Here is a 13,743-nt window from a genome sequence, read left to right as displayed (position 1 = left end):
GGTTTTTTTTTTTTTTTTTTTTTTTTTTTTTTTTTTTACAGAGGGTGGTGAGTGCCTGGACCGCGTTGCCAGTGTAGGTTGTGGAAGCAGACACATTAACAGCATTCAAAAGGCATCACGGCAAATACATGGATAGGATGGGTATAGAAGGATACGGCACTAGGAAGTGCTGTGGGATTTGGCCAAGGGTGGTATCGGTTTGGAGGACCGAAGGGCCGGTTCCTGTGCTGTATTATTCTTTGTTAATTATCAAAGCTGGTGCGATTTCTTCCCCTCTCCCCCACGAAACCCAGCAATTTAATTACATAAACTTTAACATGATTGTGCATTGGATTTTAAAATTAAATATACTGTTGGATATGAGATTGTCACCATTAATGCTACCAAGCTTTAAAAGTCAGGAGGTGAGGCCACAAAAAACAGGCTGTTTGCTCGCTGCATCTCAGGGGTTCTCCTCACTAGAAATTGCCACATAGTGCTGAATGAGTGGTGATGGAAGAATTCTGTTCACCAGTTCTACTTCCATTTGAAGAAGTTCAACAGTCTTTTAATCTATGCTCTTGCTGACTGAGAGATACGGAGTTTCAATTGCAATTGAGATTCCCAACATCTCTAAATGTGACATCAATAGGTCCCTTCAGTTTATTCACTTGTGTAGCAATGCGTATCCTGCTCACTTGAAAATCATGTAAAAGGTAATCATTGGCTACACAATATCATTAGTAAATACATTTTAAGGTTTAACTCTGCATTTAAATATTTACTGATCAATTGTTTAGTCCTATTTATTGGTACTACACTATCTTCTAGATTAACCGTATAACTATAAGGTAACTACAATTTTTACAAAGACCCATAAAAAATCAAACCTTTAAGGAAACAAACTGTAACAGCCAGCAAACAAATTACAGAAAAGTAAGTATTGCTATTTCTGCAAGTGGATTTGGAAGCAACATGACAAAATATTGCTGGAATTAATAATATTCAGATTAATGCCAGAATTCCAGTTGATAGGTCACTTTTCATCCGTGTGTAAAATGCTGTCCTAAGATTTTGCTGGTTACAATATAGAAGTTATTTGGATATATCATTGCTAGATGAGGTAATTTGGTTTCTTTTGACATTTGCTAGAATTCATTTTGACACCAAGCTTGATTCAAATATAATCCTTACCATGATCTTTTAGTTCTTCTCCTCATATTGTCATATGAGAGTACCTTTAAGAAATGGGTGTTTATAAATGGGTGTATATATAAATAGCTGCACTGAGAATACCTTTAAGAAATGGGTGTTTATTACTGCAGTGATGCCAGAGAGTGGGTGGAGCTGGGCTGTCTGTCAGCTTTTTACTTTCGTTTTTGAGCAGGCTGCAGGGTGTGTTTTAGTTTCGTTTTCAGTGTTGGAGCTGAAGCCAGACAGAGCAGGTGTACTGTTGATCTCTCTGCCATGAAAAGACTATCTCTTAATCATTTGGTGAATTCAGAATTATAAATGTTCTCAGTAGGGAATGTAAACCTAATGTGCTTCTGGTAAAAGGTGTTTTAAGTCTTATGGATGTTAAAAGTTCAGCTTAAAGGATTACTTAATGTTGTGTTCTTTGGGGGTTGTATTTGAATCAATGGTTGCTAAGATGTTCACTGTCTGTTTTAAAAAGGTTAACTTGAGTTCATAGAATAAACATTGTTTTGCTTTTAAAAAATACTTTTCCATTTCTGCTGTACCACACCTGTAGAGTGGGCTGTGTGCTCCCCATACCACAATCTGTTAAAAGTTGTGGGTCAGGTAAACTCCATGACACACTTTGGAGTTCTCTAAACCCTGGCAAACAAATTGGGGGCTCGAGGGCGATAAAAGTCTATCTATTGAATTAGCTTAGTGAACTTAAAGACAGTGAGGGGTGAGCATATTGTGGTTGCTTTTCAGGTGTGGTATTCTAGTTTAAGTAGGGAGTGTGTTGTGGACAATGGCTCTTTCAGAGGCTCAGACGTTTTTGGGGGTGGAGACGGTCACACGCAGTACCTTATGGACAGAGACTAAAAGCAGACTGTTAGATTTGGCAAAAACATTGCAGTTAACATTACCTGACAAAATGCGAAAAGTTCATGTAATTATGGCTTTGGCTAAGCATTTAAAGTTGCCTGAGATACAGTTTGACTCATTGGAAATGGCAAAAATTCAGTTACAAATCAAACAAATGGAACATGAGAAAGAATTAAAGCAGCTTGAATACAAAATAGAGGAAAAGGAAAGAGAGGGCGGAAAAAGAGAAAGAGCGGAAAGAGAAAGAGAGAAGAAAAAGAAAAGGAGAGAGAAGAAAGGAGAAAAGAAAGAATAGCCCTAGCAGAACAAAAAGAAAGAGAAAGGGAGATACAGATCAGGGAAAAAGATAAAGAGAGAGAGTTTGAACTTCAGAAAATGGCCATGAAACATGACAGTCAGTTAAAATTGGCAGACTTAAAGGGAAGTGTACATTTGGATGATAGTGATGAGGATAGTGAGAAAGAGCATCAAAGTCGAAGGCATGGTGGGGATCTATTTATATATGTCCAAGCATTGCCAAGGTTTGACGAGAAGGAGGTATAAGTCTTTTTCATTTCATTTGAGAAGGTAGCTAAACAAATTAAATGGCCACAGGACATGTGGGTATTACTGATTCAAACAAAGCTGGTAGGTAGGGCTAGTCAAGTGTTTGCATCACTACCGGAGGAGGTATCGGAGATGTATGAGGAGGTGAAAAAATCCATCTTCGGCGCGTATGAACTAGTGCCTAAAGCTTACAGACAAAGGTTTAGAAATTTAAGGCAAGAATTTGGTCAAACATATATGGAGTTTGAAAGGATCAGGAACAGGGTAAATTTTAATAGGTGGATAAGGGCTTTGAAAATAGACCAAACGTATGAAGCTCTCAGAGAAATTATACTTTTGGAGGAGTTTAAAAATTCAATTCCTGATGTAGTGAGAACTCATGGGGAAGACCAGAGGATTAAAACTGCGAGATTAGCAGCAGAAATGGCAGATGATTATGAATGAGTTGATAAATCACCGCTTGGTTTCTGACATCAGTTTCAGCCTGTGAGGGATAAAAACTGGGGACATGAGAAATACTCGAGTGGTAAAGGTAATCTGATGGGAGATAATAAGGAGAGAGTACCTCAGATTAAAAAGGAAATCGAGGAGGGTGGAAAAGAAATGAAAAGTACATAATATTACAGCTAAAAAGATTGTGAAGGAGTTACTTAAATTCTTTACTAGATATGGACTACCCACAGAAATACAATCGGATCAAGGATCAAATTTTATCTCAAGATTATTGAAAGAAGTTATGGATAGCTTAGGAATAAAACAATTTAAATCAACTGCGTGCCGTCCAGAATCGCAGAGAGCGTTAGAAAGGTGGCATCAGACATTAAAGACAATGTTGAGGGCTTATTGTCAAGATTATCCAGAGGATTGGGATAAAGGAATTCCATTCGTACTGTTTGCAATTAGGGATGCACCTAATGAGTGAACCAAATTTAGTCCCTTTGAACAAATTTTTGGTCATGAGGTAAGAGGACTACTTAAATTGATTAAGGAAAAATTGGTGAGTGAGAAATCAGAAATTACATTGTTGGATTAAGTGTCAAATTTTAGATTAAATAGAGCAGGTGAATTGGCTAGACAACATATGAAAGTTGCACAAAATGTGATGAAACGGGTAGTGGACATAAAATCCAAAGTTTGTAGTTTTGCCAGTGGAGATAAAGTTTTAGTATTGTTACCAGTGGTAGGTGAGCCTTTAAAAGCTAGGTTTTGTGGACCTTATCAGATTGAAAGGAAATTAAGTGAGGTGAATTATGTGCTAAAAACACCAGACAGAAGGAAGACTCACCGAATGTGCCAGGTGAATATGATTAAAAGGTACTTTGAAAGGGAAGGAGAGAAAAAGGAGGTTTTAATGATTCTAACTCAAAGTGACGAACCAAATCCAGATGACTGTGAATTTGACATACCTCAAATGAAATTGGAAAATGAGGATGTTCTTAAAAATTGGGATAAATTGTTGAGTTACCTTCCAGAGGAAAAATGAACTGACCTGAAAAAGTTATTGATACCACATGGGCAAGTTTGTGGAGATAAATTGGGAAGTACTAAAATGGCTATACATGATGTAGATGTGGGAAAGGCTGTACCGATCAAACAACATCCATACAGGCTTAACCCTTTAAAATTGGCACAGTTTAACAAAGAGATTGAAAGTATGCTTAAAAATGGCATTATTGAAGTGGGTTGCAGCCAATGGAGCTCGCCGATAGTGATGGTACCAAATCCAGACGGTACCCAACGGTTGTGTGTGGACGATAGAAAGGTTAATGCAGTTACAAGAGCGGACTCTTATCCTTTCCCACATTTGGAGGATTGCATTGAGAAAGTGGGACAATCAGCTTTAATTTCCAAACTGGATTTACTTGAAGGTTACTGGCAGGTACCTTTATCCGAAAGGGCAAAGGAGATTTCAGCTTTTTTGACTCCTGCTTGTGTATACCAATTCAAAGTTATGTCATTTGGCATGAAAAACGGTCCAGCCACATTTCAACGGTTAACTAACAAAGTTGTTTCAGGATTACCTAATTGTGCGGTATACATTGACGATCTGGTAATTTTCAGCCAGACATGGACAGAACATTTGAAACATCAGATGGAGTTATTCGATCGACTTCAGGAGGCGGGTTTGGTGATAAACCTAGCCAAAAGTGAATTTGGAAAAGCCCAAGTCACTTTCCTTGAGGAGTTTTCGATACTGTCATGACAAAGGGAAATAATGCGATTTCTTGGCAACATTGGATTTGATCGAATATTTGCGCAAATATTTTGTAGCGCGATTGCTCCACTGATGGACTTGCTGAAGAAACGTTGAAAATTTCATTGGACAGCGGAGTTTCAACAGGCATTTGACTGCCTGAAAACTGTGATAACCAATGCTCATGTGTTGGAGAATTACAAGGGACTCTGTGATCAGATTGAACTAAAGTATCTGACTTTAAAGAGAAATGCAGAGGCGTAGAGGAATGGATGGATCGTGCAGAGACCTTCTTGTTCAAAGAGACTGTCAATCAAGGAGGATTTCAGTTGGAGGAAGGTGAACAAAAATGGACTATATTATTGTACCTGTTTGCGTGTGTTGTTTTTTTTGAAACAAAAAAGTATATTTACTGTGTGCATTTCTTAAAGGATAGTGAAAAGGTGAAAAATGAAACCATCTTGAAGTTGTTGGTTTATTTTTGTTTTCTTGGGGAGAGGTGTCATGTGAGAGTACCTTTAAGGAATGGGTGTTTATAAATGGGTGTGTATATAAACATCTGTAGTGAGAGTACCTTTAAGAAATGGGTGTTTATTACTGCAGTGATGTCAGAGAGTGGGCTGTCTGTCAGCTTTTTACTTTCGTTTTTGAGCAGGCTGCAGGGTGTGTTTTAGTTTCGTTTTCAGTGTTGGAGCTGAAGCCAGACAGAGCAGGTGTACTGTTGATCTTTCTCCATGAAAAGACTATCTCTTGATCATTTGGTGAATTCAGAATTGTAAATGTTCTCAGTAGTGAATGTAAACCTAATGTGCTTCTGGTAAAAGGTGTTTTTAGTCTAATGGATGTTAAAAGGAAAGCTTAAAGGATTACTTAATATTGTATTCTTTGGGGGTTGTATTTGAATCAATGGTTGCTAAGATTTTCACTGTATGTTTTAAAAAGGTTAACTTGAGTTCATAGAATAAACATTGTCTTGTTTAAAAAAAGTACTTTTCCATTTCTGCTGTACCACACCTGTAGAGTGGGCCGTGTGCTCCCCATACCACAATCTGTTAAAAGTTGTGGGTCAGGTGAACTCCATGACACACTTTGGGGTTCTCTAAACCCTGGCCCATAACAATATGTTGAGTATAGCAGCAATGATTGCCAATTAACATTACATAAAGCACCATTTTGTAAATATTTTCAAAAGGCACAGTAAGGAGTACAACATGCATGTGTTAATGAAAATAGCTAAACATACTGATAAAACAGCCAAAGCATTGTTAAAATTGACGTATTAGAAAAAATGCAATGTAGCGACCTGTAGTCTGGAATCTTCGGTTACCTTGGTACCCAGGTGACTTGTCAGTCTTCGTGGAACTGAGTAGGAACTACTACAGCTCATCACACTAGCAGCATCTTGTTCAACCCTTGATCCTGAACCCTAAAACACATTGGATTGAATTAGAAGTATTAACCTTGTCAAATCAAAAGTATTGTTTCTGAAATGCTATGAAATCTTCCAGTGTTATATCATTCACTGTTTTTCAGGAACATTACAAGCATTTTCGAAAATGACAAGTTGGGACTAATCTTATAACTAAGCCTCCGCTGGGGCTGTGCATTATTAGCACACATATGGAGAAAGTGAGCTCAGCAAAACATCTCGCTATGCAGATACCATTATCACCACTGGCAATACCAGTTCCAGGAAGCACTTCATTGTACGCCTGCAGCTACACATTTTTGCCATTTGGCATTTTGCACATATTTCTGCTTTGTTTGTAGTTTTAAGAAAACTTGTATTAAGCCTGTATTGAATATTTAAAGTTACTTTGCACATCATGATTTAAAATTAAGTGTGATTGTGCGTTGATTAAGTAAAGTAATTAATCAATAGTAATCAGTAGTGATATTATTAATGATATTATTAACTGTAGACTTATTTTTCCCAGACAGCTTTTTTCATACTGGCCATTCACAGCTGTTATTTCAGCAATATCACAGTTTTCCTTTTTCAATGAGACTTACTGAACCAAAATTGTCTTTATTTAGTATAAGCCTTTTCTTACTATGTACTCAATAACCCATGAACTACAAGCCAGGACAACAAATAACCTTGCAACTGGGATGCTCATTACGATGTGGAATCATGAGATTTGTTTGATGGACATACAACCTGATCGATGACAGATGGGAGAGATGGGAGATACAATCAAAAGATGCATATTGTGTATATTGAATATTGTGAAGACTGCAAGGCCTCACACTACCTGTGAGGAGAATTTGATAGGGCTCATGTTTATCATAGAATTTACAGAGCAGAAGGAGGCCATTCGGCCCATCGAGTCTGCACCGGCTCTTGGAAAGAGCACCCTACCCAAGGTCAACACCTCCACCCTATCCCCATAACCCAGTAACCCCACCCAACACTAAGGGCAATTTTGGACACTAAGGGCAATTTATCGTGGCCAATCCACCTAACCTGCACATCTTTGGACTGTGGGAGGAAACCGGAGCACCCGGAGGAAACCCACGCACACACGGGGAGGATGTGCAGACTCCGCACAGACAGTAACCCAAGCCGGAACCGAACCTGGGACCCTGGAGCTGTGAAGCAATTGTGCTATCCACAATGCTACCGTGCTGCCCCAATGTTTTGTGAAAGTCTGCATAGCAGCCTTGAAAGGATGGAATGGAGCCCAAAATTGGACTTAAAGGAGCATAGCCTCCAACAGTCAAGACTGCAACCAGAGTGGATTTGTCAATCACTCAAGACTACGGCAGGAAAGGCCAATAACTGAAGTGTCCACCACTGTGCAAAGTTATTCGGAGACTCAGTGATGTATGAATCAAGGAGAAGTTAACAGATTAATTTGGGGTGTTATACCGTCTGGGAGGCAGTCCTGAACAGGCAAATTTGGGGTTAACATTTGTAATCATACAATCATAGAAGGTTTATGGCACAGGAAGAGTCCACTTGGCCCATCGTGTCTGCACCACCCGATAAACATGTCACCCAGCCTAATCTGACTTTTTAGCATTTGGGCCGTAGTCCTGGAGGTTATGGCACTTTTCTTTATGTTATTCATTGAATGTGGGCGTTGCAGGCAGAGCCAGCATTTATTGCCCATCCCTAATTGCCCTTGAGGGAGTAGTTAAGAGTCAACCACATTGCTGTGGGTCTGGAGTCACATGTAGGCCAGACCAGGTCAGCAGATTTCCTTCCAGGAAAAAAAAGAGATGGGATTTTACAACAATCAGCAATGGTTTCATAGTCATCATTAAGACTTTTAATTCCAGATTTTTATTGAATTCAAATTTTTCCATCTGCAGTGGCGGGATTCAAACCCAGGTCCCCAGAGCATTACCCTGGGTCTCTGGTATACTGGTCCAATGACAATACCACTATGCCACCAGGCACCTCTTAAATGAGTTGAGGTTTCAATCTCTGCTACCTTTTCAGACAGTGGAGTTCCAGATCCCCACAACCCTCTGGCTGAAAAAATATCTCATCTCCCCTCTAATATTTCTACCAGTCACTTTAAACCTATGTCCCCCAGTCATTGACCTTGCTGCTAAAGTAAATAGGCCCTTCCCATCCACTCTATCCAAGCCCCTGACAATTTTGTACATCTCGATCAAATCCCCCCTCAGCCTCCCCATTTCCTAGAACAGCCCCAGACTATTCAATCTTTCCTCATAGTTGCAATTTTCCACTCCTGGTAACATCCTTGCCAATTTCCTCTGTCCCCTCTAATACAATTAATCCAAGGTCTCTCACTTCCCCTGCATCTCTCAGCATCGTTCCATTTAATGTGTAACCCTTTGCCTTATTTGATCTCCCCAAGTGCATCACTCCACACTTCTGAATTGAATTCCATTTGCCCCTTTTTTTCTACCTGACCAGTAATATTGTATATACTCGTATATAATTGTTATAAACTATGGATGTAAAGTTGCCTTTTTTAAATCGTTCAATAGTTGTCTAACAAAGATCATTGTTTTCATGCATTGCTTGATATTGAAGTCAGTCATTCCTGTTCCTCCAGAGTACAGCTCCTAACCCAAGTGAAGCTCCGCAAGGGACACTTGTGCCTTACGTTATCCACAGGAATGCTTGAAGCAGAAAGCACAACTCTGCATCTGGCTCCCTGCTGACCTCCAATAAGCAGTTCTTAAAGAGCCAGTAGGTGTCTACCTACCTGTGATCACATATAACGTTCTGGCAGCTGGGTGCAGTCTGCCTCTGGCACAACCCAAACATCCTTCTGATGCTCCTCCTAAAGCTTCCACTAAAATGGGAAGTACAGAGGAGATTCCCACTTGAAGGCTCATTATCCCAAGATAATATCCAAAAATGTAGTGCGCAAACATACTGGTTCAAAGTTTCCTGATCGATTAAATTGAAATAGAAAAGAAAAAAGCTTAGAAATAGTCTCAAAATTCAGCTACATAAGTTGATATGGTTTGGGATTTGAGTATCTGAAGAATTACTTCTACCACCCCCACCCCAGATTGCCACAAAACAATCTAATGTCCTTTAGTAATCCAGAGGCCTTCAGAAAAGCAAGTTCAAATCCCATCATGGCAGCTGGTGGAATTTAAATTCAATTCATTGATAAAATCTGGCATAAAAAAGTAGTCTCTGATTGGTGATCATGAAACTACTGGATTGAGGGGCAGCACAGTGGTGCAGTGGTCAGTACTGCTGTCTCACAAGGCCGACGTCCCGGGTTCAATCCCAGCCCCGAGTCATAGTCCGCGACATTTGTTTGTACATTCTCCCCATGTCTATGTGGGTCTCACCCCCACAACCCAAAGATGTGCAGGGTAGGTGGATTGGCCACGCTAAATTACCCCTTAATTTGAAAAATTTAAAAAAAATGAAACGATTGGATTGTTGCAAAAAAACTTAATGTCATTGAGTGAAGATCATGCCCTGATCCAGCCTACCAGACCCACAATAATGTGGTTCACTTTTAACTGCCCTTTAAATTGGCCGAGAAACCCTCTCAGCTGTATCAGAACAGCTACAGAGAAGTTAAAGAAGAGTAAAATTGGAACGATCAGTTGACATTGACCTCGGTGCCAGAAAAAACAAAGGTACACCCCACGCACCCCCCTGCCTATTGAGCCTGAAAAGTTCTCCTCACAAACTTTTGGGGACTTGCGCCACAATTGGGAGAGCAGTCCCACAGACATTAATGAGAAGGATTTTGCAACAACAAAAGCTTTGACATAGCATACAATCTACAAAATGCACTGCAGCAATTTGCCTAGGCTCCTTCAATAGCACCGGACAAAACCACTAACTCTATCACCCAGAAAAACAAGGACAGTAGACACATAAGAACATATTACCTCCAAGTACATAACAACCTGCCTTGGAAATCTATCGCCTCTCCTTTGCTGTCGCTGGGTAAAAATCGTGGAACTCCCTCCCTAACAACACCATGGATATACTTGCACCACATGGTTACATTCTGGTGCTTGGCCATAAGAATGATGAACAGTAGAACATTTAGCTTTTGACTAGTTGAAGTATTTTGTAAAATAAATGCGTGGTAAAGATAGCTATAAGAAATATATTACAAACTACTAATGCTGATAAATTATCAGAGAGCTACTGGAAGTATTACTATCCGCTAATAGGATTAACTCGAGGTACAGAGTCACATGGTAGATTTACATTGCCACCTGCTGGTCAGAGATCGTTTACATAATTAAAAAATAATTATTATTGTCACAAGTAGGCTTACAGTAACACTGCAATGAAAGTACTGTGAAAATCCCCTAGTCACCACACTCCGGCGCAAGTTCGGGTACACAGAGGGAGAATTCAGAATGTCCAATTCACTTAACAAGCACGTCTTTCGGGACTTGTGGGAGGAAACCGGAACACCCGGGAGGAAACGCACGCAGACACGGGGAGAACGTGCAGACTCCGCCAGTGGCAGTGGCCTAAGCCGGGAATCAAACCTGGGACCCTGGTGCTGTGAAGCAACAGTGCTAACCACTGTGCTTTGCAAAACACTGTGCAATTATATACAAGATTACTTGTGCATATCATCACATCCCCTTTCCTTTGGAAATGTAACTATTTACATTCATGACTTTGATTTACAATTCAATATGATATGCATAATTCTTTAGAACATTTAACTATTTACAGTTCATCACAAAGTCAGTCTCTCAGATTTACGTCTTTGCCTTGTTGATCTCTTGAGCAGTGTTTGAACTTGTGACCGTGTTTCATTTTCATTTGTTGGTGTAATTGTTTCTTGTCGTTCTTCTTGAACCTTGTGCATTCTTACTTTGCGCTGGATCTGTGTGCTAAAATGTATCTTTTTCAACTGTCTTAGGATTTCATAAAAGGTTGCTGAACCCTCAGCAGAGCTCTTCTGTTTAAAGACTTCCGTCATCATTGATGATCAGATACGAATGAGGATCTGCCTGTTGCAATACCCCAGTATACTTTAACCATCCGTACCCAATTGGATCTTCTAGCCTGACTGTGTCATTTGTTTGTAATGGCGGAAGCTTTCTTGTAGATTTGTCATCAAATCTCCTTTGCCTCCTTTATTGAAAGATCAGTTTCCTTTCTAATCTCCGAGTAACTGATTCTTCCGACAGCATGAACTGAAGCTTCCTACACTGTTGTGCAGTTTCTTAACTTCCTGCATTGTGTGCAGTTTTTTTACCATTACTTGAATATCTTGGTTGATGCCCGGCTAATAAACTGTATCCCTGGCTCGTCTCTTGAACTTTTCCATTCCCAAATGCCCTTCATGGATTTTGTAAAGAATCAGCGACATTAATGATTGTGGGATTGTTGTCGAAGCAAAAACCCATTTGTATCACTTAATTCTGCCCTAAAATTATAACGGCTGGAGCAGGAACCTTTAGGCCAGCCCTCGTGGAGAAATGTTATCACCTTTTGGAAGACTGTGTCTTTGGTCGTTTCTTCCTTTATCAATCTTGATTTGTCATCAGATACCGGAAGGGACACAGTGACAAGATTCACATAAATCTGAACATCCTCATCCATCTAGTTTATCTCTTTCATGCCTGTGGCTCGAGATAGTGCGTCAGCGAAGATGAAATGCCTGCCTGTCATGTAGATTAGATCAAAATCATATCTTTGTAGCTTCATCAACATGCGCTGAATCCTGGGGGACACCTCGTTCAGATTTTTTAAAACTACTGCGACCAGTGGTCTGTGGTTAGTTCCAATATAAATGTTGGTAGACCATTTACATAGTCGTGGAACTTAGTAAGAACATTAATTAAACCTAAGCATTCGTTTTCATTTTGAGCATAATGTCACTGTGTTCGACATTGACCTGAAAGCATAGACAATTGGAAGCCAATTTTGTTAATTGTCTTGTTGCAAGAGAACTGCTCCCAACCCATCTTTCGACGAATCTGTCGTTATCTTCGTAGGGTCAAAAAATGTCAGCAGTGTGGCTGTCGTCAATGCTTCTTGTAATGCTTATCGTTCCTGTTCATGTCTAGCAGTCCATTGGAATATATCGTTCTTTTTTTTAATAAATATATTTTATTAAAGTTTTTCGATCAAACAAAAATTTCCCATTTTACAACTTTGTAATAATATATACATTGATCATTTTTTAAAATAAATAATATGCTAACTAACGGCAACTGCCAACAACAAAATAAAAAACAACAGAAATAGTAACTAAAATAGTAACTTCGTAACATCTAATATAAATAACTAATATATAAACGCACACATAAAACCCCCGAGGACCCAAATGAGCCCCCCCACACCCCCCCTCCCCCCTGGGTTGCTGCTGCTACCTTTCCTATTTTCCCTTATCGCTCTGTGAGATAGTCGAGGAACGGTTGCCACCGCCTGGTGAACCCTTGAGCCGAACCTCTTAGTGCGTACTTTATCCGCTCCAATTTTATGAACCCTGCCATCTCATTGATCCAGGCCTCCACACCCGGGGGCTTAGCTTCTTTCCACATAAGTAGAATCCTTCGCCGGGCTACTAGGGACGCAAAGGCCAAAACATCGGCCTCTCTCGCCTCCTGCACTCCCGGCTCATCTGCAACCCCAAATATAGCCAACCCCCAGCCTGGTTCGAACCGGACCCCCACCACCTTCGAAATCACTTTTGCCACACCCACCCAGAACCCATGCAATATCGGACATGACCAAAACATGTGGGTGTGGTTCGCCGGGCTTCCCGCGCATCTCCCGCACCTATCCTCCACTCCAAAAAATCTACTCAGCCTTGCTCCAGTCATATGCGCCCTGTGTAGAACCTTGAATTGTATCAGGCTGAGCCTCTGCCCACAGCCCCTCCTCAATCTCTTCCCCCAGCTCCTCCTCCCATTTTCCCTTCAGCTCCTCTACCATCGTCTCCCCCTCGTCTCTCATTTCCCTATATATATCTGACACCCTACCATCACCCACCCATGCCCCCGAAATCACTCTGTCCTGGATCTCTTGCGCCGGGAGCTGCGGAAATTCCCACACCTGTTGCCTCACAAATGCCCTCACTTGCATATAGCGAAATGCATTCCCAGGTGGCAACCCATATTTTTCTGTCAGTGCTCCCAGACCCGCGAACGTCCCGTCTAAGAATAAGTCCTTCAATTTCGCAATTCCTGCTCGCTGCCAAGATTTAAATCCCCCATCTATCCTTCCCGGGACAAACCTATGGTTGTTCCTTATCGGGGACCACACTGAGGCACCCGTCACTCCCTTATGTCGCCTCCACTGCCCCCAAATTTTCAGAGTTGCCACCACCACTGGGTTTGTGGTGTATTTTTTCGGGGAGAACGGTAACGGCGCCGTCGCCAGTGCTTTTAGACTAGTTCCCCTACAGGACGCCATCTCCAGTCTTTTCCACGCCGCTCCTTCCCCTTCCCTCATCCACTTACATATCATTGACAAGTTGGCGGCCCAATAATAATCACTTAGACTCGGCAGTGCCAGTCCCCCTCTG

General features: G+C 40.8%; 1 protein-coding gene across 12 annotated transcripts in view; it reads right to left on the bottom strand.

Annotated features, from left to right (window-relative positions):
- The window catches only part of srp19 (signal recognition particle 19), a 418,259-nt gene that overhangs the window by 136,490 nt on the left and 268,026 nt on the right, over positions 1–13,743 (bottom strand). For 11 of the 12 annotated variants that reach the window (XM_072516441.1, XM_072516445.1, XM_072516450.1 and 8 more), the window contains one exon: positions 6,084–6,206. In XM_072516441.1, the coding sequence (XP_072372542.1) occupies positions 6,084–6,206 (123 nt within the window). The remainder of the gene's footprint in view (positions 1–6,083; positions 6,207–13,743) is intronic. The other variant, XM_072516444.1, reaches the window with a different exon arrangement.

The sequence above is a fragment of the Scyliorhinus torazame genome, chromosome 9 (genome assembly GCF_047496885.1).
Source record: "Scyliorhinus torazame isolate Kashiwa2021f chromosome 9, sScyTor2.1, whole genome shotgun sequence".
In the NCBI taxonomy this organism is placed as follows: domain Eukaryota; kingdom Metazoa; phylum Chordata; class Chondrichthyes; order Carcharhiniformes; family Scyliorhinidae; genus Scyliorhinus; species Scyliorhinus torazame.
This window is presented reverse-complemented; position numbering and strand designations above follow the sequence as displayed.